The sequence below is a fragment of the Staurois parvus genome, unplaced genomic scaffold (assembly GCF_062004578.1).
Source record: "Staurois parvus isolate SC_StPar_1 unplaced genomic scaffold, SC_StPar_1.0 ptg003656l, whole genome shotgun sequence".
NCBI lineage: Eukaryota > Metazoa > Chordata > Amphibia > Anura > Ranidae > Staurois > Staurois parvus.
The window spans coordinates 18,053-43,651 of NW_028321452.1; the positions used below are offsets into that span (position 1 = coordinate 18,053).

Below are 25,599 nucleotides of genomic sequence, written 5' to 3' on the forward strand. Positions count from 1 at the left end.
AAAAAAAAAGACAGTTGCTATTTAAAAAAAAAAGGCAGTTGCTTTAAAAAAATGAAAGCTGTTGCAAAAAAAAGACAGTTGCTTATAGACAAAAAATATAATAATACATTTTAAATTCTAATTACATTTTACAGCCATTATTGATAACTGTCAAATAAAATGAAAAAGTAGAAAGAAAACCCCCCAAACTATGGGAATTGTGGCGATAATTAAAATTAAAACTCAGGATAACGCTACGCCAAAGTGCAAACTGTCAGAGAGGATTGTGGATCCTTAAAGTGTACGTCCGCTCTGACAACCAACTGCTCTGTTTGGTCTGTTAAATGTACAAATTAAAGTGTTTTATTCGATCTGTTTGAGAAATTGAAAGAATACCAACTACATAACCTAGGCACATATGCAAGGGGCGTGCCTGGGGGGCGGGCAATGCCTCTGCTGCCTATGATTGGCTGTTGGCTTTGACAGCTTCCTGGCACCCCTCCTAAAAATTTTGTGCCAGGAGAAACTTCCCCCTGTGGCCCCACCCACACTACGTCTTTACACTGACCCCAGCAATGACCTGCACAGTATCGGCTCATTTTCAAAATGAGAATATTGTGGAAGTAACAAACATTTCAGACTTATGGATAATAATAATAATTATATCTGTTGTTGTTATTATTATTATTATTATTATTAATAATAATAATAATAATAATAAAAACAACAACTATAATAATAAAATAATAATAATAATGATAACAAATATAATAATAATAAAATAATAAGAAATATTATTATTATTATTATATTTGTTATCATTATTATTATTATATTAATATATTATTAATAACAACAATAAATATAATAATAATAATAAAAATAATATTTCTTATTATTTTATTATTATTATATTTGTTATCATTATTATTATTATTATTTTATTATTATAGTTGTTGTTTTTATTATTATTATTATTATTATTATATCTGTTGTTGTTATTATTATTAATAATAATAATAATAATAATAATAATAATAATAGTAAAAACAACAACTATAATAATAAAATAATAATAATAATGATAACAAATATAATAATAATAAAATAATAAGAAATATTATTATTATTATTATTATTATTATATTTGTTGTTATTGTTGTTGTTATTAATAATATATTAATATAATAATAATAATGATAACAAATATAATAATAATAATAAGAAATATATTATTATTATTTATATTTATTATTATTTTATTATTACATTTGTTGTTGTTGTTGTTATTATAATTATTATTATTATTGTTTTGCATAAGTCTAACCTCTTTCCATACACAGCTTGAAAATCCTACCTGCATTCAGATTTTTGTGCTTCTTTTCAGGTTTGAGATCCTTTGTCTCTGTTAAAATAATAACAGGTAGTCATAAAATTATTTTATAACTATATATCATTATTAATAATAATAATAAAAAAATAATAATAAAAATATAAATAATAATAAAAATAATACACTAAACATAATACACTAAAAATAACAACAATAATAATAATACACTAAAATAATAATAATAATAATAATAATATTCTTAACGCTTACCTCTACAGACTATCAGCCAGGGGCGGACTGACCATTTGGAAACTCGGGCACTGCCCGAGGGCCCGGGGTCAGTAGGGGGCCCCATGAGATGCCCCCGTTACCTTTTTCATAGGCTTTTTTGAGTTTGGGCAAGGTCACAGGGGCCCCATGATCCCCTATTGCCCGGGGGCCCTATGAGTTGTCAGTCCGCCCCTGCTATCAGCATATCTTTTCTTTTTACGGTAAACTGTAAAATGTAACAATTATTTTGCACAATTAAGTCTAACCTCTTACCATGCACAGCTTGAAAATCCTACCTGAGTTCAGAGTTTTTGGCTTCTTTTCAGGTTCGAGATCCTTTTTCTCTGTTAAAATAATAACAGGTAGCCATTAAATTATTTTATAACTATATATCATTATTAATAATAATAATAATAATAATAATAAAAAAATTATAATAAACATAATACACTAAAAATAACAATAATAATATTAATAATAACAATAATAATAATAATAATAATACACTAAAAATAACAATAATAATAATAATAATAACAACAATAATAATAATACACTAAAATAATAATAATAATAATAATAACAACAATAATAATAATACACTAAAAATAACAATAATAATAATAACAATAATAATAATACACTAAAAATAACAATAATAATAATAACAACAATAATAATAATAATACACTAAAATAATAATAATAATAATAACAATAATAATAATACACTAAAAATAACAATAATAATAACAACAATAATAATAATACACTAAAATAATAATAATAACAACAACAATAATAATAATACACTAAAAATAACAATAATAATAATAACAATAATAATAATACACTAAAAATAACAATAATAATAATAATAATAATAACAACAATAATAATAATACACTAAAATAATAATAATAATAACAACAATAATAATAATACACTAAAAATAACAATAATAATAATAACAATAATAATAATACACTAAAAATAACAATAATAATAATAACAACAATAATAATAATACACTAAAATAATAATAATAATAATAACAACAATAATAATAATACACTAAAAATAACAATAATAATAACAATAATAATAACAACAATAATAATAATACACTAAAATAATAATAATAACAACAACAATAATAATAATACACTAAAAATAACAATAATAATAATAACAACAATAATAATAATACACTAAAATAATAATAATAACAACAATAATAATAATACACTAAAAATAACAATAATAATAACAATAATAATAACAACAATAATAATAATACACTAAAATAATAATAATAATAACAACAACAATAATAATAATACACTAAAAATAATAATAATAATAATAATAATAATAACAACAATAATAATAATACACTAAAATAATAATAATAATAATAACAACAATAATAATAATACACTAAAATAATAATAATAATAATAATAATAATATTCTTAACGCTTAACTCTACAGACTATCAGAATATCTTTTCTTTTTTATGGTAAACTGTAAAATGTAACAATTATTTTGCACAATTAAGTCTAACCTCTTACCATGCACAGCTTGAAAATCCTACCTGAGTTCAGAGTTTTTGGCTTCTTTTCAGGTTCGAGATCTATTTTCTCTGTTAAAATAATTACAAACAGTTACGAAATTATTTTATAACTATTATTTATTTTATAATTATCCATTAAAAGAAGGAAATACGTTTTTTTACTATTACATTTTAATTTTCAATAAATATTTTTTTTTTTATTCCTTTAATTTCAGTAGAAAGGTCAAAAACTAAAGGTTTGAAAAAAAAGTCAGAGATGTTCTGAGGTTCTAAAGTTCCAAGAATGGAGAAATCTAAAGAAATCTGTACCTAAAACTGCCAAAAATATTTGTAATTTTCTGAAAAATGATCATTAATGTGAAATTCTCCTGTTGCTGATTGCGATTTACCGTTTTCTGGCTCATCGGTTGGCAGAGCGAAGACTTGAACCTCACAGAGGGTGAGGGACTCTCTACGGCGTGGGATGACAACAGACACATATCGCCCCTCCATGCCATGGCAGTTCACAGCGAGAGTTCCTCCTTGCTCCACCCTGGTAAGGATCGCACACCTGGAACACAGAGGCCGAACCTCATCGATCGTTTATTTATACATTTCATGTCTACAGAAAGTTACTACAACCTTCTCGAATATCTACACGGCTCCAGAACATGGAGGACGACTCTGAGAACCCAACAGACCCCAATGGGGAGGAATCTCCTGCTGGATCTCTATACTGACATGGACGGGGGGATGGGTGAGGAACGTAAGGACGCCCCATCATTGGATGGAAATGATCGACCTACAGAGGACTGAATTCACAGACACCCCGAACATCAAAGTGAAGAAATGATGCAGCAGGCGAGTCCATGTTGGTGAAATGTCATTGCAGCAACTCAGAATGGTCCTCAGTAGTCTGTGTGGCCCCCACGTGCTTGTATGCATGTCTGACAACGTAGGGGGAGGCTCCTAATGAGACCACGGATGGTGTCCTGGGGGATTTCCTCCCAGATCTGGACCAGGGCATCACTGAGCTCCTGGACAGTGTGAGGTGCCACCTGGGGGCATCGGATGGACCGAAACATGACATCCCAGAGGGGTTCTATTGGATTTAGGTCAGGCAAGTGTGGGGGCCATTCAATGGTATCAATTCCTTCATCCTCCAGGAACTGCCTGCATACTCTCCCCACATGAGGCCGGGTATTGTCGTGCACCAGGAGGAACCCAGGACCCGCTGCACCAGGAGGAACCCAGGCCCCACTGCACCAGGAGGAACCCAGGGCCCACTGCACCAGGAGGAATCCAGGGCCCACTGCACCAGGAGGAACCCAGGACCCACTGCACCAGAAGGAACCCAGGACCCACCGCACCAGGAGGAACCCAGGACCCCCTGCACCAGAAGGAACTCAGGACCCACCGCACTAGGAGGAACCCAGGACCCACTGCACCAGGAGGAACCCAGGACCCACCTCAGCAGGAGGAACCCAGGACCCACTGCACTGTAGGGTCTGACAATGGGTCCAAGGATTTCATCCCGATACCTAATGGCAGTCAGGGTGCCATTGTCTAGCCTGTAGAGGTCTGTGTGTCCTCCATGGATATGCCTCCCCAGACCATCACTGACCCACCACCACAACGGTCATGCTGAACCATGTTACAGGCAGCAGAATGTTCTCCACGGCTCCTCCAGACCCTTTCACGTCTGTCACATGTGCTCAGGGGGAACCTGCTCTCATCTGTGAAAATCACAGGGTGCCAGGGGGGGACCTGCCAATTCTGGTGTTCAATGGCCAACGCCAATCCAGCTCTATGGTGCCGGGCAGTGAGCACAGGGCCACTGGAGGATGTCGGGCCCTCAGGCCACCCTCATGAAGTCTGTTTCTGATTGTTTGGTCAGAGACATTCACACCAGTGGCCTGCTGGGGGTCATTTTGTAGGGTTCTGGCAGGGCTCATCCTGTTCCTCCTTGCACAAAGGAGCAGATACCGGTCCTGCTGATGGGTTAAGGACCTTCTACAGCCCTGTCCAGCCCTCCTAGATTAACTGCCTGTCTCCTGGAATCTCCTCCATGCTCTTGTCTCCTGGAATCTCCTCCATGATCCTAAGACTGTGCTGGGAGACCTGGCATATAGTGCTGCACTGTGTTTTATTATAATGATATTATATTCCTCCCACTGACACCAATGATGGGACACTATTCCTCCCACTGACACCAATGATGGGGCACTATTCCTCCCACTGACACCAATGATTGGGCACTATTCCTCCCACTGACACCAATGATGGGACACTATTCCTTCCACTGATACCAATGATGGGGCACTATTCCTCCCACTGACACCAATGATGGGGCACTATTCCTCCCACTGACACCAACAATAGGACACTATTCCTCCCACTGACACCAACAATAGGACACTATTCCTCCCACTGACATCAACAACGAGGCACTATTTTTCCCATTGGCACCCAGTATGGGGCACTATTCCTCTCACTGACACCAATGATGGGGCACTATTCCTCTCACTGACACCAATGATGGGGCACTATTCCCCCCACTGACACCAACGATGGGGCACTATTCCTGCCACCGATACCAATGATGGAGCATTATTTCCCCTAAATGACACCAACAATAGGACGCTCTTCCTCCCACTGACACCGATGATGGGGCACTATTCCTCCCACTGACATCAACAATGAGGCACTATTTTTCCCATTGGCATCCACTATGGGCACTATTCCTCTCACTGACACCAATGATGGGGTACTATTCCTCCCACTGACACCCATGATGGTGCACTATTCCTCCCACTGACACCAATGATGGGACACTATTCCTCCCACTGACACCAATGATGGGGCACTATTCCTCCCACTGACACCAATGATGGGGCACTATTCCTCCCACTGACACCAATGATGGGGCACTATTCCTCCCACTGACACCAATGATGGGGCACTATTCCTCCCACTGACACCAATGATGGGGCACTATTCCCCCCACTGACACCAACGATGGGGCACTATTCCTCCCACTGACACCAATGATGGGGCACTATTCCTCCCACTGACACCAATGATGGGGCACTATTCCGCCCACTGACACCAATGATGGGGTACTTTCATTTCGGTGCACCACTAGCTAGAATTGCTGCTGTAGGGTTGGGGTTTTCTAGTCCCTAGATATTTTGAGTCGGGTGGCCATGAAAATATGGAGGACCAACGCCCATTCTATGAGTAGAAAGGTCAGGAATTGGTACGTTGAGCAATGCTTGGTAGGGGGCACTCCATGGCTATCGTCTTCAAGATATGTCGCTATCAATTCTGTGATCGAACAATGTGTTCCCGAGGCATTAGTATTTGTATTTCACCAAAATTACATCCTTCCGTGTCCTTACTTTGCATTTTCTCTCACGTCGTCTTTGGAGAACCCAATGCGAATTTCGGCCCCGTTGAGTCTGTGGCCACAACATTCTTTTCGGTTGGTGATGGCGATGGAGAAGATCCTCATCCTGGAGTTCAGATCCAGATTCCACCAAGGCTCGAGGTCATACTGCGTGTGGCTGCAGTGCGGATGATTATTTGACAGCGAGCCATCAATGGCCTTTTTGGCTTGTGCGCGCTCGTGATCACTGGATTGGGTGGCTGTTCCTTTTGGGGCCACATTGGGAGCTGGAAAATTTATCAAAAGCAGTCTCAGTGATCTTTGATTCTTACAACATGATCACAGGTAACAAGTAACACCCTCCCATCTTGCATTTTGTTAATTTTTACCCCCCCACCACCTGTTATGTAGCATGGTCCTCGATTCACGTACCCATCTACCCAGCGGATCCACTGGTGTCACATTATGACGTCGCAGACCAGGTCCCCCTCTGCCATTAAATCCCATGTGCGATAAAATTTTGTTACGACGGGTTCTCTTTAATGAGACATCAGGGGGGGTTTTTTTACACTCCTGATGTCTCACCTGACTTCCATTGAAGCTAATTGAGTATTGAACAGAGCCAGACAATGTTCTGGGTCTGCCAATGGAAGTCCACCAATGGGTGTGCAAATCTAAGGACATTCATTGGTCTCCCTTCCCTTTACCTGGTGGCACACCACCCCAATCCTAGTTCTGGGTCTGCCAATGTAAGTCCACCAATGGGTGTGCAAACCCAAGGAAATTCATTGTCCTCCCTCCCCTCTACCTGGTGGCACCCCCCCCCCAATCCTAGTTCTGGGTCTGCCAATGGAAGTCCACCAATGGGTGTGCAAACCCAAGGACATTCATTGGCCTCCCTCCCCTCCACCTGGCGGCACCCCCTCCAGTCCTAGTTCTGGGTCTGCCAATGGAAGTCCACCAATGGGTGTGCAAACCCAAGGACATTCATTGGCCTCCCTCCCCTCTACCTGGTGGCATCCCCCCTGCCCAATCCTAGTTCTGGGTCTGCCAATTGAAGCCCACCAATGGGTGTGCAAACCCAAGGACATTCATTGGTCTCCCTCCCCTCTACCTAGCAGCACCCCCCTCCCCAATCCTAGTTCTGGGTCTGCCAATGAAGTCCACCAATGGGTGTGCAAACCCAAGGACATTCATTGGTCTCCCTCCCCTCTACCTGGTGGCACCCCCCCTGCCCAATCCTAGTTCTGGGTCTTCCAATGGAAGTCCACCAATGGGTGTGCAAACCCAAGGAAACATTATTATTATTATTACATGGAGTTTATATAGCGCCAAAGGGTTTGCTCAGCGCTGTACAATAGAGGGGGGACAATACATGGCACAGTACAACAACAACAAACAACGTACGAGGGGTAAGAGGGCCCTACTCTTTCGAGCTTACAATCTAGGAGGGAGGGGGTAAAGGTACAGTAGGAAGTGGCTGAGGGGAATGAGGGGTGGGAGGAAAGAGGGAGAATGGCCGTTAGGTGAGGGTGGGGTAGGCTTCCCTGAAGAGATGGGTTTTGAGGGAGCGCCTGAATGTGAAGAGGGAAGGCGACAGTCTGATGGATTGGGGCAGTGAGTTCCAGAGGATGGGGGAGGACCTGGAGAAGTCCTGCAGTCGTGCATGGGAGGAGGAGATCAGGGAGCAGGATAGAAGGAGGTCCTGTGAGGAGCGAAGGGTACGGGTAGGGCGGTACTTGGGGATCAGGTTGGTGAGGTAGTCAGGGGCAGTGTTGTGAACGGCTTTGTAGGTCAGGGTTAGGAGTTTAAATTTGATGTGTTGGGCAATCGGGAGCCAGTGGAGGGAGAGGCAGAGGGGGGTGGCAGAGGTGGAGCGGGTGGTGAGGTGGATGAGTCTAGCCGCTGAGTTCAGGATGGTCTGGAGCGGGGAGAGCCTGCACTTGGGTAGGCCGGTGAGAAGAGAATTACAGTAGTCAAGGCGTGAGATGATGAGGGAGTGTACTAGAAGTTTGGTGGTGTCTGGGGTGAGGAAGGTACGCATCTTGGCAATGTTGCGGAGGTGGAGCCTGCATGTGTTTGTAAGTGATTTGACATGCGGTTGGAAGGAGAGGTTCGAGTCAAGAATGACGCCAAGGACTTTGGCTTGCGGGGCGGGAGTGATAGTGGAGTTGTTGGTGATGATGGATAGGATGGGGGGGGGGGGGGTGTTGGCAGGGGAAAAGACGAGGAGCTCGGTTTTGGAGAGGTTAATCTTGAGGAAATGTAGCGACATCCAGTCTGAGATGTCATTTAGGAGGTGAGTGATGCGGGTGGAGATAGTGGGGGTGAGGAGAGGGGTGGAGAGGTAGATTTGGGTGTCGTCAGCGTAGAGGTGATAGTTGAAGCCGTGAGAGTGTATGAGTTTGCCCAGGGAGGAGGTGTAGATGGAGAAGAGAAGGGGTCCAAGGACAGAGCCTTGGGGGACCCCAACAGAGAGGGGGAGGGAGGGGGAGGTGGCACCATTGTAGGTGACACTGAAGGAGCGTCGGGATAGGTAGGATGAGAACCAAGAGAGAGCAGTATCTCTGATGCCAAGGGAGAGTAGTTTATTAAGGAGGAGGGGGTGGTCAACTGTGTCAAAGGCCGCAGAGAGGTCCAGGAGAAGGAGGACAGAGTAGTCGCCCTTGGCTTTGGCGTTTAGTAGGTCGTTAGTGATTTTGAGGAGGGCAGTTTCAGTGGAGTGTAGGGGACGGAAGCCGGACTGTAGAGGGTCAAGGAGGTTATTGTCTGTAAGGTGGGAGCTTAGGCGATCGTAGACTATGCGTTCAAGGAGCTTGGAGGTGAGTGGCAGCAGGGAGATGGGTCTGAGGTTGTTGGGGTCCGCGGGATCCAGGGAGGGCTTTTTGAGGATGGGGGTGATATGCGCGTGCTTTAGGGGGGAGGGGAATACGCCAGTAGAGAGGGAGAGATTGAAGATGTGGGTGAGGGAGCGGATGAGGGAAGAGGGTGGTGACCGGAGGAGTTGAGAGGGGATAGGGTCCAGGGGGCAGGTAGTGAGGCGGGCTTGCATGCATGCATGCGGGGGAGGCACTGAATGTTATGGGGGTGCATGGAGGCAATTGGGTGGCCTGCCAGCCAGTCATATGCCATTATCAGTCACAGCAAAATCGCTGGCGCTCTGTGAAAATGACATGGATACACTTAAATAATTACAGAATAAAACACCACGCTATCCTCACACATGATCTTCAACCTTGAGCTTTCTTTACCAAATGAGCGCAATGCGAATCTAACATCGACATACAGTCACATGACAAGGAAGTCACTGCTGGAGGACTTCCCACTGGTAGGCATTGTCTGAATGGGGTGCAGGTAGCTATACAATGCCCATCATGTGTCGCTGACCATCTCGTGTTTCCACGTTGCGATAATATGCTTGGTCACAATAGGGGATCATGTCGGGGGGTGCTGCTTTGGCCATCACACTGGATGCATGTCTACTGGCTCCTTCAATGGAAATCTAGCCGGGATAAAAGGTATTGCCAAAAGGAACATTTATTTCAGGACTATGGGAAGAATGTTGAGATGGGCTCCACCAAAGGAGGAACTGGTCTCTGTACACCACCTTGATATCATGCTCAACCTGTATACACACTTACCTCCATGGTGCTGGCTCTGCCACATCTGACTTTTGTTCCAACTTTCATCAACTAGAAGGATTGAAGAACAAAGTTTACATTTTCCAGCGGATTCGATTAGATTCTACATCAGTACATACAGTGAGAGAGTGATGGATTCCAAATGCTGAAATGGCGATCTGTTACACACGAAGAGATAAAAAGAGACTCCAAAATGGAACCTGACTTCTAAACCTCAACCGAACCAAGACCAGAGTCGACCCTTAACCTCAACCTTACTGGTAACCCTAATACTCTAAACTGGGGGGTTGGCAAGTTGCCGATCACCATCTACCAGTCGTCCGCAGGCAGCCAACAGGTAGATCATGAACATTGCTCTGCTTCCCCCCAGCCTCCTCTACTCTCATGTTCACTGCAGAGAGGAGAGCAGGAGACAGCATAGTGCTGGATGGAGGGCCGGGGGTGGGAGCTGCCTCAGTTACCCTTTCGAGTTAACCAGCAAGAGATTTGTTGCTAGGACACCAGGTGGTCCTAGCAACCAATTAGCAGCTTGTTATCAAAAGTTAACTCCGGCAGCTCCCGCCCTCCATCCAACACTATGCTGTCTCTGCTGTACACATGCTATCAGGTAGGAGACAGCTACCTACACAGCACTGTGTGTGTGTTGGGGGGGGGGTGATTTGAAGGGGACACTATAGTTGGGGGGGGGGCTGTGATGTGAAAGTGACAGAGGACACTGCTTTGGGGGTGGGGAGGTAGAAGGCAATGCTTTCAGGGGGGCACAGGACACTGTTATGGGGGAGAAGAGGACACTACAGTGGTCGGGTGATGTGAAGGGTGGCAGAGGACATGGTTTTGGCGGTCCAGAATACTATTGGGGGGCAGAGAACATTACAGAGGGGGGTTGATGTAAAGGGGGGCAGATGACACTACAGTGGTGGGGTGATGTGAAGGGTGGCAGAGGACACTGTTTTTGGGGTCCAGAACACTATTGGGTGGGAACAGGACACTACATGGGGGGAATGTGACAGGGGACATAGGATACTACAGTGGTGGGGTAATGTGAAGGGTGGCAGAGGACACTGTTTTTGGGGTCCAGAACACTATTGGGTGGGCACAGGACACTACATGGGGGGAATGTGACAGGGGACATAGGACACTACAGTGGTGGGGTGATGTGAAGGGGGGCAGAGGACACTGTTTTTGGGGTCCAGAACACTATTGGGTGGGCACAGGACACTACATGGGGGGAATGTGACAGGGGACATAGGACACTACAGTGATCGGGTGATGTGAAGGGGGGCAGAGGACACTGTTTTGGGGGTACAGAGCACTATTGGGTGGGCAGAGGACACTACATGGGGGGAATGTGACAGGGGACATAGGACACTACAGTGGTGGGGTGATGTGAAGGGGGGCAGAGGACACTGTTTTTGGGGTCCAGAACACTATTGGGTGGGCACAGGACACTACATGGGGGGAATGTGACAGGGGACATAGGACACTACAGTGATCGGGTGATGTGAAGGGGGGCAGAGGACACTGTTTTGGGGGTACAGAGCACTATTGGGTGGGCAGAGGACACTACATGGGGGGAATGTGACAGGGGACATAGGACACTACAGTGGTGGGGTGATGTGAAGGGGGCAGAGGACACTGTTTTTGGGGTCCAGAACACTATTGGGGGGCAGAAAACATTACAGAGAGGGGTGATGTGAAGGGGGGCAGAGGACACTGCTTTGAGGGAGGGTGGTCAAGGACACTACTGTGGGGGAGGGGGGGGGGCAGAGGACACTGCTATTGGGGGGGGGTACAGGACACTACTGTGGGGGGGAGAGGGGCAGAGGACACTGCTATGGGTGGCAGAGGACACTAAAGTGTGATGAGGGGGTGATGTGAAAGGGGAAAAGGACACTGCGTTTGGGGGAGGGGGTAAAGGACACCACTGTGGAGGGGAGGGGCAGAGGATACTTCTATTGGAGGGGGGTACATAACACTACTGTGGGGGGAGGGGGGCAGAGGACACTGCTATTGTTGGGGGGTACAGGACACTACTGTGGGGGGGGAGGGGCAGAGGACACTGCTATGGCTAGCAGAGGACACTAAAGTGTGGGAGGGGTGATGTGAAGGGGCAAATGACACTGCGTTGGGGGGGTAAAGGACACTACTGTGGGGGTTGGGGGTTCGGAAGACACAGTGGGAGGGTGATGTGAAGAAGGCAGAGGACACTAGTTAACAGTCCAGCGGATCACTAGCAGCGCGTACCTGTGCACGGGGGGGTGTATTTAGTTTTTGTGCTGCCCTAGGCAACTCAAAAATAGTGCAGCCACGCCCCTACAAATGGCGCCCAAGTCGAACTCCTTGTCGACCTCGCGGTAGGTACGCCTCTGCCTGTGCACACTGTTACTTCTGTTAACATGCTGTCAATAGCTGCTGCAAACTAACTTTCTACCAGAACACCGGAGGTTTTATGAAGAAAAAAAAAGTTTTCTTTAATTTGAACCTTGGGAATTTTTAAAACCAATTAAGCCCCAAAAGGTCATCTTCAGGTCCCACTCCCGCCAAACTGCTAATCAGCCAATCACATGGCAGCAACTCAATGCATTTAGGAATCATATGGAATCATTTGTAATAGAAAGCATGAGAACTCCCATGTGATTGGTCACAGCAACAAATCCGGGAACTCAAAGTGAGGGTCTCACTAATAGGGTCTCAGAGGTTGGAGAAGCCTTCCAGGTTTTTTCTGGTCGATGGAACCATTAAAGCCTTGCATTGCATTTACATGATTGGGAGCCATAAACATGCACCCCTCGGCCACTTTTATGAGGTCTGCCTGTTCAATGGCTTGGTGACACAAACTGCTAATCAGCCAATCACACGGCAGCAGCTCGATGCATTTAGGCATCTAGACGTGGTGAAGACGACTTGCTGAAGTTCACACCAAGCACCAGAATGGGGAAGAAAGGGGATTTAAGTGACTTTGAACGTGGCATGGTTGTTGGTTCCAGACGGGCTGTGTAATGAACCGGACCCCGACTGCACTAGGGTATTTCCGTTAGACTCCCGCTTTCCTGTCCAAACACAGATCCACGGACACCACCGCTGACCAAACAAGACGAGACAGCACCAGACTTGTATTAAAACAGGAAATGGACTGCTTTATTTTAACACAGACACAAGATATATACACGGGGCGGGGCAATACATTTAGTAACAAGAGATATACATCAGACACCCCCCACCAAGCCAGTACACAAACACCTACATCCCATAATAGTTTGCACCCAAGCAAGACACACAATAGAACAATGGGATGCAACCACATGGCATTAAACAATGAACAACCCCCACACCCCACCTATACATGTCTACTCAATAGCAGGACATTTCACCCTGCACCCCTAACCGGCACAGGGTGACTTACATATAAGAGGGATATGGGGAGCTGAGACAGGGGTCTCCCCACCTCTCCAAAGGGGGCTGTGTTCCATTGGCCCCCTACCCAAAGTCACCCCCATCACAGGCTGGTCTGAGTATTTCAAAAACTGAAGATCTCCTGGGATTTTCCCGCACAACCATCTCTAGGGTTTACAGAGAATGGTCCGAAAAAGAGAAAGTATCCAGTGAGTGGCAGTTGTGTGGAGGAAAATGCCTTGTTGGTGTCAGAGGAGAATGGGCAGACTGGTTGGAGATGATAGAAAGGCAACAGTAACTTCAATAACCCCTCGTTACACCCAGGGGTGTATTTACCACAAGGCATTTGCCTAGGGCGGCATTTTTCAGGTTGGGCAGCACTGCCCCTTGCAAGAAGGGATGGAAGAAGGGACACACGTGGCATGGGGACCTGGTGGGTTCTGAGAGATGCTGTGGGTTTCATGATCGTGTGTATGCACAGCCCGACTCTCGTTCCCGGGGGATGTCCAGAGCTGTGAAGGTGAGTGTCTTTCTCTCTCTCGCCATGGGGGATGGTGGCTGGTGTATGGGGGGTAGTGGAAGGCTCGGGTGGGGGGCAGGGGTGCTCTTGGTCAATGTTAGGCTATTTTGTGCGGGGGGGGGACACACCAATTTTTGTGTTGCCTAGGGCAGCACAAAACCTAAATACACCCCTGGTTACACCCAAGGTATGCAGAATCCCATCTCTGAATGCACAACACCTCCAACCTTGAAGCAGATGGGCACATATAGGGATTGAAGTCACAAAGCATTATGGGATACACAGTGCTAGTCCATGCCAATAGGTGGTCTGGAAACACCCCCGGACTGATTAGTGGTCTTGATACCACACACCACACACCATATATTAGTCTGGGAGCAGTTAACAGCTTTGTGGGCTCTGAGGAAGAGATAATTCCACAAAACACGTCAACCCGTTGAGACTCCTTCGTTCTGTTACTCTATGATGTATTGCGGACTGAACGGGTTTCCATGCGATGAGCTTGTACTTGTAGATGATATTGTGAGTGTAATACTTACCTTTTTTACACAATAAAGCCACATTTTGTTTGTTATTGAAGTATCTAGACTTCTCCAGTCTTGTGAGGGCAGCAAGGCGAGTGCATCCCATGAGAGCCAAGATATGATGGACCTTTTCCAGTCCCCAAATGCATTTTCTCCCATTTTAATACCTTTGTCAGCTTGTAATAAAATAAGACATTATATAAACGGTTTCCTAATCTACAGAATATCACTGTGACAGGAGCAGGAGCGAACTGACAACTCATGGGCCCCCGGGCAACTCATGGGGCCCCTGTGTCCTTGCCCACACTCAAAGCACACCCAAAAAAGCTTATAAAAAGGTACCAGGGACATTTCATGGGGCCCACTGCTGACCCCATGGGCCTTGGGCAGTGCCAGAGTGCTCGAATGGTCAGGCCGCCCCTGGATGAGAATCACTTTGAGTGGGGGCCCATGGAACACAGCTCACTTTAGAGAGGTGGGGAGACCCCTCTCTCAGCTCCCCATATCCCTCTTATGTGTAAGTCACCCTGTGCCTGTTAGGGGTACAGGGTGATCTGTCCTAAGAGTGGGGCGGGGGGGTTGTGGATTGTTTAATGTCATGTGGCTGCATCCCGTTGTTCTATTGTTTGTCTTGCTTGGGAGCAGGGGCGGACTGACCATTCTGGTACTCGGGCACTGCCCGAGGGCATGGGGTCAGTAGGGGGCCCCATGAGATGCCCCTGGTACCTTCCATAGGCTTTTTTAAGTGTGGTTTGAGTGTGGGTGAGGACACAGGGGTCCCATGATCCCCTATTGCCGGGGGGCCCTATGAGTTGTTAGTCCGCCCCTGCTTGGGAGCAAACAATTATGGGATGTATGTGTTTATGTGTATTAGTTTAGTGGAGGGTGTCTCCAGCAGCCCTCCCTCCTGATGGGACTGTCTGCTGGTGTGACGTTTGAATACCTGTGTGTCTCTTGTTACTAAATGTAGATTGCCCCGCCCTGTGTCATTATGCAGGGAGGGGGGACTGTCCCCTGAGTGTATATATCTTGTATCTGTGTCATTATGCAGGGAGGGGGGACTGTCCCCTGAGTGTATATATCTTGTATCTGTGTTCAAATATAGAGTTCCATGTTCAGACAGGTTGGTGTCGTCTAGTCTTGTATGGTCGGCTGTGGTGTCGGTGGTCGGTGTTCGGACAGGGAAGCGGTATTCTAACGGAAGTACTCAAGCGCAGTCTGGGGTCGGTTCCATTACAATCATCAAGATCAACATTACATTTTTTTGTTGGGGGGGGATTTACTAAAACTGGAGCACACAGAATCTGGAGCCAATCAGCTTCCAGGTTTTATTGTCAAAGCGTAATTAAACCAGCCGAAGTTAAAAGCTGATTGGCTCCCATGCACAGCTGCACCTGATTCTGTGTGCACTGGTTTTAGTAAATCTCCCTCTTTGTGTTGACAAGTATTCGGAAATCTCTTCTTACCTGACTGATTTTTGGGCTGTCCAAACACCTGGACTTCACACAAGGTCAGAGATACGTTCTTCCCCCGTATTGCGATGGTGACAAACTGTCCCTCCATTCCATGGCAGGTAAAGGAGTAGGTTTCTCCGAGACCGATTGACGACACAATGCCACAGCTGTAAGAAATATCAAACCTAAAGTGTATCTGTAGCCAAGATATGTCATTTTTTTTGATAGAACAAGGAAAGGATTAGAACCCCTGTCTGGTTTCTATTGACTCCCTACTGGGTAGAGTCACTCTCCCTTCCCGACAAGAAACAAAAAATAAACTGTCAGGAATTCTAGCCCCTTCCCAACTCTGCTCATTGCTGATATATAAACTTTCTCTTGATGTCCCCTGATACCATGGACTGAGCTTGAAGGGCCACAGGGGTCACAATGGCGACCTTACCCATGCTCCAGGGAGCCCCTGCGGCCTCCCTGTCACTTTAGGTTTTACACTCAGGGCTGTGGATAAGGGGGTACCACCAGTTCTCCTGTACGGGGTCCAGGCCAGCGGGGGAACCCAGGCAACTGGGTGAATCAGATGTGGGCAGAGAAGGTGACGTCTTCTCCTCTCCCTTCTGCTGGCTTTCAGCTGCTGCAGAGAGAGCCATACAGGGGATCGGTTCCAGTAATTGCCCCATTGCACCCATCACCCTCCCTGTGCACCATATGTTTCCCCCTGCTGCCCAAGCCCCCTCACTCTCGTAGTGCTGCCAGCTTCCCTCCTCTCCTTCCCAACGGCATCTGCAAGCACATGATGGGATCCTTCAGGATGGAGAGTGGGGGAAGGTTCCAGAAAATATGTCACATTTACCAGTTCTTCCTTTCCTAAATGAACACAATGAGTGATCAATACCAATCACTCACTCACTGTGTTCATTCATAACTGAAGCATAGGAAACCTTTTTTTTTTTTTTTTTTGGTGGAAGGGCCCTGTCAAGTTTGCTGTATGGGGCCCCATGGTTTCTAACAGCAGCCCTGTTTCAGATGTTTTCCCGGCCATTATCTCCAGGATCTGAAATCTCTGAAACTGGAAATGCTCAGAGATTAGATCTTCCAGGCCGATTGCCCCTAAGGAAGATGGAGAAATGAATGTTTCTCATCTTCCCTCTGCTTACTATCCTAATGGAACCCAGGTGAGCCCAGCACACATGGGGTAGGAGAGGGTCAGACAGGAGGGGGCTGCACCATCTCTAAGTTGGTGCTATATACTAGCAGATTTTCAAACAAATGTTCCTACAAAAATCAATACAAGAATTCGTACGTAAATTCTCTGAACCTTCGATGACTTGATTAATGACATTCAAAGGGTCTTCCAAATTTTATCTGGTTTTAACACTCCATTTTGGAACAAAAGTCAGGACCTGGACTGAACAAAGCTAAAAGGGAAGGCCAGCATGACTGGGGCGTGCAGACGAGGCGGAGGGTGTATTCGGGTGGGAGTATATGCAGGAGGTAAGGGGGTGGTTACTTACCTGATTGGAGTACGCAAGCTTGGGTGGTGGTCTTGCCAGGATTAGGAGGGGGGTTGGGTCTTGTCAGAGGTCAGTCGGAGCTTGTGCCAGCACAGGGGTGGCTTCTCCCGCCCTCCCTCCCTGTAGCTGTTTCGTTGTTTTGTTTTGCTGTTTGGTTCTAGTCAGGGGTGGACTGACCATTTGGAAACTCGGGCACTGCCCGAGGGCCCGGGGTCAGTAGGGGGCCCCATGAGATGCCCCTGGTACCTTTTTCATAGGCTTTTTTGAGTTTGGGCAAGGACACAGGGGCCCCATGATCCCCTATTGCCCGGGGGCCCCATGAGTTGTCAGTCCGCCCCTGGTTCTGGTTTGTTCTTTGTGTTTGTCCTGTTGTTTGTTTTGTGAGGGTTCATTGATTTTGTTTCTTGTCCTGAAGGGCATTTTGTGTCCCGAGGTGTTTGTCTGTTTGTTTTGTCATGGCAGCCGGTAGGGGTCGATGGGTCTTTGAAGGCGGTGCTGGAGTGACAATTTGGTGGATTATGGGTTGGGCCCATCGTAGGTATGGGTGTTCCTTCCCAATTATAAGGTCACGTTGGTAATGTGGGAGGTCATTGGCTGTATCTGGGACTACGTAACTGTAGCATTGTCCCCGAGGCGGTGTAGTGGTGGCTGGGGGCCTTTTTATTGGGTGCCAGATACAGCCGAGTTTTGATGTGAGTAACGATGCCTTCGAAGACCCGGGACCCGGGACCCGGTTGGGATCATTACTGTCAGTTATTATTTGAGTGTACTGTAAGAAGTATTATGTTAAATAAATGGCTGCTATGGCCGGTTTTACACCAAAAGGAGAGTCACGTGGTCATTTAGGTGGGGGAGGTTGAAGGGTGGTGGTGGTTTTATGGATTAGGCGGTAAGTATTAGCCTCGATATTCTGCATGTCCATCAGTCATGGACTTTCCCAGCCAAAAAAGCATACCCTGTTAGAAATTAGTCTGTTAAAGAACATTTTTCCATCCTGCTCCTTCATATTTTCTTGTCACCTCGGTCAAAAATGAATGTTGATTCGACTCCATTAGAAAATTGAATGAACGTTCTCGAAATGAACAATTGCTAAGTATAGTCTACTAGTCTGTGGGCCTTACTTCTGTTTGACAGCCTAAAGCCGGCTAAGCAAGTTCACTTCATTCCAGCTACGGGGTTGTTCACATCCCAGTATTGCCACCGTTAGTGATGGGCTTCATGTTCAAGTCGAATGTAAGTTCAAATCGAACATGGGCCGTTCGTGTTTTCTCTGAGCGCTTTTCGGAGGGCTGTTCGCACGCCGTGCCCCACAATGCACTGCGCCCTGACAGTGCATTGTGATTGGCCAAAGTAATTCAATGGTTTGGCCAATCACAGCGCATGATGATGCCACAAGGGAGCGGGGTCACCCAGTTGATGTCACCACAGTATTTAAGAACTGTCATTCTGCCGCAGCTGTCAGACGGCCGGGAGCCAGCATCGACAGCAGAGTTTTTTTCTTTTCTTTTTTCGGGTGGCGGAGGGCATCATGATTGACGTTGGATCTACTTCAGGGGACATTTTTTAACTTTTTGTTTTTAATAAAGGACTTGTCACAGACTGTCTCCTATCATTTTTACTACACTTTTTTTCTGATTGATTAGCGGTACCATGCACCCATACTCGTTCACATGGCGAGGGCAGGATCTGGGGGCTCCCTTGTTAAAGGGGGCTTCCAGATTCTGATAATCCCCCCACCCGCAGACCCCCACAACCAGCGGCCAGGGTTGGGGGGAAGAGGTCCTTGTCCCCATCAACATGGGGACAAGGTGCTTTGAGGGGGAGCCCCATGCCCAAAAGCACCCCCCATGTTGAGGGCATGTGGCCTGGTATGGTTTTGGGGGGGGTACTTGCTTGTTCCCCTCCCCTTTCCTGACCTGCTGGGCTGCATGCTCAGATAGGCTCTGGTATGGATTTTGGGGGGGACCCTGGGATTTTAGTGCTGGTATTTTCTCATGCTTGGTCTTCTTGTGATGCCCATGCAGCACTACCCTTGTAAGGGCAGCTGGATTTGTTTTGGGTCCCCCTATGCCCTGCACAGCCAGGCAGCACACATTCTCCACACGTGTACCTTCAAAGTCAGTAAACAGTCCTTGAGCTGGTTTTAGTTGTTTTTATTAAGGGGTTAACAACTTGGATGGGGTCTTGGAGTATATGGGATGCCCAAGGAATTGTACAAATTGAAGATGATCTTCTTAGCAACTACGTAAAAAAATGTGGACTAGAGGGAAAAAAATATAGCACTGTCTCTTTTTCTTTTTGGTTTACCTCCTCAGATCCCAGATGAATCCTCCTCCTCACCCAGCTGTGCTGAGGGTATCCCTGAGCAAGGGGGTCCCAAGAGCTTGCAGTTAAGCAGTCCCAGATGAAGACTAGTATTGCACCTGACCACACTCTCCCCTTATTTGGCCCAGGAGGTGTAGAATTACCCACACTGTCCTCGCCTGCTAGTGTTGTGGGTTGGTGGCTGCCTTCAGGCCTTATGCTGGCTTGGCTCCTTCCCTGCTAACAGGTTGTCCTCAGGAGACGTTGAAGCAGTTGAAATCTTCCAGTCCAGCAACCAGCCTGTAGGTAGGGCCCCCTCCCAGGTTCCACAATCCAGCCTTCTTCTCAGTCTATCTTCTAGCCAACTCCCCTGCTCCCCAGCCTTCTTCTCAGTTTATCTTCCACCCAACTCCCCTCTCTCTGGGATATTTGAAGGTTTCCCTGGTCACTATGCCTAACCTCCTACCAGGGGATTGGTCAAGGTCCCTCAAACATGCAGATCTTGGCCTCCTCCCCTTCTTCTCCCCTGTTCCACATGGTTCATCAGTTTCTGGAAGAATGGGAGGGATCCAGAAACCCTGACCTGTAGAACCTCCCAGCCTGTCCTGAGGTTAACTCCCTCGCTCCCAGGTTGACTAGAATGGAGTGCCTTAAAACTGTCCATGATTTTAAAGGGTGTCTTGACTGAAAAAAGGTTGAGAAAACACTGGCCTAGATAAACATGTCACAAATTCTGTGTAACCAATGTTTTTTTTTCCCAACATGGGGTGTGTGCTGCAGTTAGATATCAGCTTGTGGGGTGGTGCAGCATGCTTTGGGTGGCAGTAAACACTCAGAGTCCAGTTGCAAGAAACAGAACTTGTTAAATGTTAATGTTCGCAATTCACAGTAAGCCTGGTGGGAACATACCCCAATAGGAACAGTCACAGGATATAACAGTGACCAGGTCTTGGATGTGCCAGCAGCATCTGTTTTGTGGGCCAGTCTGTACCCAAATGGGGGGACTTCCAGGAAGGATGGCTTTGCCCTATCCTTTCCCTACTCATCTGGAACCTCTCCCTTCTGCTATTCACTGTCCCTGACAGACGGGTGACCTGTTCCTACACTACCCACACACTAAAAGCAAGCCAATCTGGGGGACCAGGATCTTAAATAGACTCTGCCTGATCCAAGATGGCCACCAGAGTCACATGGGGTGGCAGCATTCAACCGGTTAGCTTCCTCAGTGACCCAGGAAACCATAGAGGAACCATGTTCCTCTTGACTTCCTGTCCCTCTGCAAAGCCACTGCGGTTGAGTGTCACCTGCAGTGCAGAAGGTGGACTGCACCAGCCTACAGGCTGACTCAGGAAGAAAGCAGAATGGTTTGTAAATGCAAAGAGAACCATAGATTCACAACACTTGCAAAGCTCAGTCTATTGAAAGCCACAGTTATTCAGTAATTATACCACAGACAAAGCTATATCATCGACGTACCTGGGGTTCTCCCTCCAGTCTGCGATGTTTCCTATTCGAATTTCAGCTCCGCTCAGGTCCTCGGCACAGCAGTCTCTCCTGTTTGTAATGGCCACAGAGAAGATAACGTGGTTTGATCCTAGGTCTAGATTCCACCAGGGCCTATATTCCACTTCCGTTGAAGCACATTGGGAAGAAAGCTGGCCATCGATTGCATATCTGGAAGCTGCTCTCTGTTTAGTGCTGGACTGAGATGTTTTTCCTTTGGAAGCCACATTGTGTGCTAAAATATAATATTAAAATTCAAGATATAACAACAAGCCTTGAAATGTCACCATCTGCTGATTGTTACTGACACCCAGGTCTCTGCAGTGCACACCTGGTCTAATCAAGAAAGCATTATTGCAGACTGCTGGACCTTCAGCCAGTGTCTGATCAAAGGGTTACTGTCAGGGCTCTGTCCTCGGCAGAGGTGTTAGGAGACCTGGCACGACTGCCAGTACCTTGCATGGCCGCAGAAGTTCACATCGGCTCAAATTTGGTGCCAAACGGTCTTTATAAGGAAGCCCTGCACTACTTTCAGGTGCTGGTGGATCTCTGGCTCCTTAGTACCTTCATTCCCTTGCTATCCTGACTTGTGATTTCCTGTTAATGACTCGGCTTGCTCCTGGACCTGTCTGCTTTCTTTAACCCCGACCTAACCCCGACTTTTCTAACGGATCTTCTCTCCTGATCTCTCTGTATGACCTCGGCTATGCTAGTTGACTACGTCTGCTCCGATCCCCACCTGGCACCCGACCTTGGCTCGAACTGGTTATCCTGTGATCCTCTATTCTCTGGAAGACCTGCATACCACGCACAGGCGCTCCCTGCCTGCAGACCCCATCTCAGCGCATCAGCCGTGCTCCTGGGTGGACCACCAAACAAGCACTCCAACAGGCGACTTGTGCTACTCCGGGCCTGACTCCTGCAGTCCCACCTTCAGGGGAGTCTGGAACTTAGCCGCAAGGGAAGCCCTCTCTCCATTGGCCTCTGTCACCAGGTACGTGATAGTTACCATGGCTTCTGGTGTCCTGGATTCAGCTCAGTGTGATTTATGTCTCTGGATGTCCAGGATTATTCCTGCAAATGTTTGGACTCTACACTCAGCTTGTCTTATCTTTTCCTCATCAACCTGTTATCGGCAATTGTCCGTCATTTCTGTTTACCTGTCTGGTACCTGGACTCTGTTGGATTAGACTTTCTGGGATTGATCTGACTAGCGGTGTGTTTATTTATTGTGCTGCCCAGGGGCGGACTGACGACTCATGGGGCCCCCGGGCAATAGGGGATCATGGGGGCCCTGTGTCCTTGGCCAAACTCAAAAAAGCCTATGAAAAAGGTACCAGAGGCATCTCATGGGGCCCCCTACTGACCCCGGGCCCTCGGGCAGTGCCGAGTTTCCAAATGGTCAGTCCGCCCCTGATGCTGCCCTAGGCAACACTATAATCGGGCACCCCCACAACCCCCCTCTCCCTGGGAACCATGGTCTGCCACCATACAACAGTCCCCTTGCCACCACCACCCTCCACAACCACCCGATTCCTGCACTGACCTTAACTGGAGGGAAAGAAGAAGCAGCCGGCTATCCCCGCAGCCTCCAGCATCGCACAGCCTCAGCCTCCCATGGGGGAGCTCTGGTTGTCCCCATCCTTGCCACTTCCTCTGGGGAGGCGGTGCCTAAAAATTGCCGCCCAAGGCAAACGCCTTGTTTGCCTCCGGGAAAATACGCCACTGGATCTGACCAACAGACTGCTAACTTTCCTACTGTCTGCTGCAAAATCACCTGTGTAGCTGAGCCCTTTATACAGCACACACCAGTTACCCATGCCTTCAAGACCCCATGCACACTGGGCGATTGCCCAACTCTTCTAAACACCAGGAGAAAAGCAGCGTCAGAAGCCAACCGAAAGCCTAGTGTTTGCAAATGGACAGTGGAAGAGTGATTAGCACGGGGGTTCACGCTGGGATAGCTGGAGGGACTCTAGAAGGGTGTGTAATTGCTAGGCTGCTCCTCAACCCTTAGTGTGCACCAGATTGTATAAGATTTGTATCTGCCAGTGTGTGGTCGACCAGCTGGATTGGAGTGGAGTCTCCATCTGGTGGTGGCCAAAGGTAGTGCGGGCTGTGAAAAGGTATCAAGGCTGATCTTATATACGGTTTTATATATTCAAAGTTGAGTCCCCTTTATTCCCTCTTTACCCCCCTGTCACGGCCATGTGTGCGTGCCCTTTGGTAGCTAGTCGCTGTGGGCGTGGCGTGACGGATGGGCCGTGACACTGGCAGTGGGTTTTTTTTCTGGCACCAAGTTCTCCTGCCTCTAAATGCTGTAAACACCTATGCAGGTCCGTCTTAATAGCATCATGGGCCCCTGGGAAAAGTAATGCACTGGGGCCCCAACCAGCCTGTCCCAATTTACATGAGTACTCTCAAGAAGTAAAGTATGAATCGTTGATAGAGTAAAACATATATTTATTAACACCTTCAATCATTTTTTTTAACAATAAGAAAACCCAATATTTTTTCTTATATGAGGACCAATACATGGAACGTTACCTGCAGTGGAATGTTTTTTGATGTCTTCTACTTCAGACTCCCAAAGACCTGGAATAGATTGAAGGCCGAACTTAAAGAACATTCATGAATCGAGTATATCTAGCTGGAGGAGCCTTCCACTCCCACATCACAAAGATTACTTCTACTGTCTCCTTCCCAAGGAATTTGTATACCATAAGGTACTCAACTTCCAGCCACTGCTGCTTCCAGATAAGTAATGAGACTGGTCTATAAACCAGAGGCTCTGGATGGACGGTTGGATAAATGGCTCTATATTTAGGAGGTATCCGGTCTATAAACCAGAGGCTCTGGATGTACAGTTGGATAAATGGTTCTATATTTAGGATATATCCGGTCTATAAACCAGAGGCTCTGGATGGACAGTTGGATAAATGGTTCTATATTTAGGACGTATCCGGTCTATAAACCGGAGGCTCTGGATGGACGGTTGGATAAATGGCTCTATATTTAGGATGTATCCGGTCTATAAACCAGAGGCTCTGGATGGACGGTTGGATAAATGGCTCTATATTTAGGATGTATCCGGTCTATAAACCAGAGGCTCTGGATGGACGGTTGGATAAATGGTTCTATATTTAGGATGTATCCGGTCTGTAAACCAGAGGCTCTGGATGGACTGTTGGATAAATGGCTCCATATTTAGAATGTATCCGGTCTATAAACCAGAGGCTCTGGGTGTACAGTTGGATAAATGGTTCTATATTTACGATATATCCGGTCTATAAACCAGAGGCTCTGGGTGTACAGTTGGATAAATGGCTCTATATTTACAATATATCCGGTCTATAAACCAGAGGCTCTGGATGGACTGTTGGATAAATGGCTCTATATTTACAATATATCCGGTCTATAAACCAGAGGCTCTGGATGGACTGTTGGATAAATGGCTCTATATTTAGGATGTATCCGGTCTATAAACCAGAGGCTCTGGGTGTACAGTTGGATAAATGGCTCTATATTTACAATATATCCGGTCTATAAACCAGAGGCTCTGGATGGACAGTTGGATAAATGGCTCTATATTTAGAACGTATCCGGTCTATAAACCAGAGGCTCTGGATGGACAGTTGGGTTGATGGGTTTTATATTTAGCACTAAATTAATTATAGGGTAGAAGAAGAAGAACGTTCACATACTCACTTCCAACATCCGGGCTTGTTTCCACTTCAGTAGGGGGGTCTGCAAAAAATAACAGAAAACTTCAAAATAACAAACTATATCCACCCTCTCTGGTTCCAAAATATTTTAGGCCTGTAGCAGTAAATGAAATCTGACCCTGACCACATCCTGCTTTCCAGACCCCCAACAACCATCCCAAGCACCGCGGTTCTTGTATCCCGCACCCAACAAACCAAGAAATCCTACCCTCAACTGCTGAGAACTGATTTCAAATTATGCAAGGGGAGCTGCATTTTTAATAAAATAGTGCAAACATATTTTCATTATCCACACAGGCACAGGAAGAACATCCAAACTCCAGGCAGGTATGAAAAAAAAAATCTTAAAAAAAAAAAATGTAATAAAAAATTAAAAATAATAAATATATATATATATATATATATATATATATTTTCTCATACTGTCACCAGTCAGTATCCCTGATCACCGCCATGCCAGTTATATGAAGACGCTGTACTGCACTGGTGACAGTATGTAA

General features: G+C 46.2%; 1 protein-coding gene across 1 annotated transcript in view; it reads right to left on the reverse strand.

The window, feature by feature from the left end:
- Positions 1-25,599, reverse strand: part of LOC149427567 (uncharacterized) — a 56,354-nt gene that overhangs the window by 16,670 nt on the left and 14,085 nt on the right. The window contains exons 5-14 of the mRNA XM_089667902.1: positions 25,083-25,121; positions 23,922-23,969; positions 21,348-21,609; positions 16,069-16,223; positions 10,166-10,216; positions 6,538-6,811; positions 3,547-3,707; positions 3,179-3,226; positions 1,879-1,926; positions 1,337-1,384 (exon numbers count right to left, since the gene is read on the reverse strand). Of these exons, the coding sequence (XP_089524028.1) occupies positions 1,337-1,384; positions 1,879-1,926; positions 3,179-3,226; positions 3,547-3,707; positions 6,538-6,811; positions 10,166-10,216; positions 16,069-16,223; positions 21,348-21,609; positions 23,922-23,969; positions 25,083-25,121 (1,134 nt within the window). The remainder of the gene's footprint in view (positions 1-1,336; positions 1,385-1,878; positions 1,927-3,178; positions 3,227-3,546; positions 3,708-6,537; positions 6,812-10,165; positions 10,217-16,068; positions 16,224-21,347; positions 21,610-23,921; positions 23,970-25,082; positions 25,122-25,599) is intronic.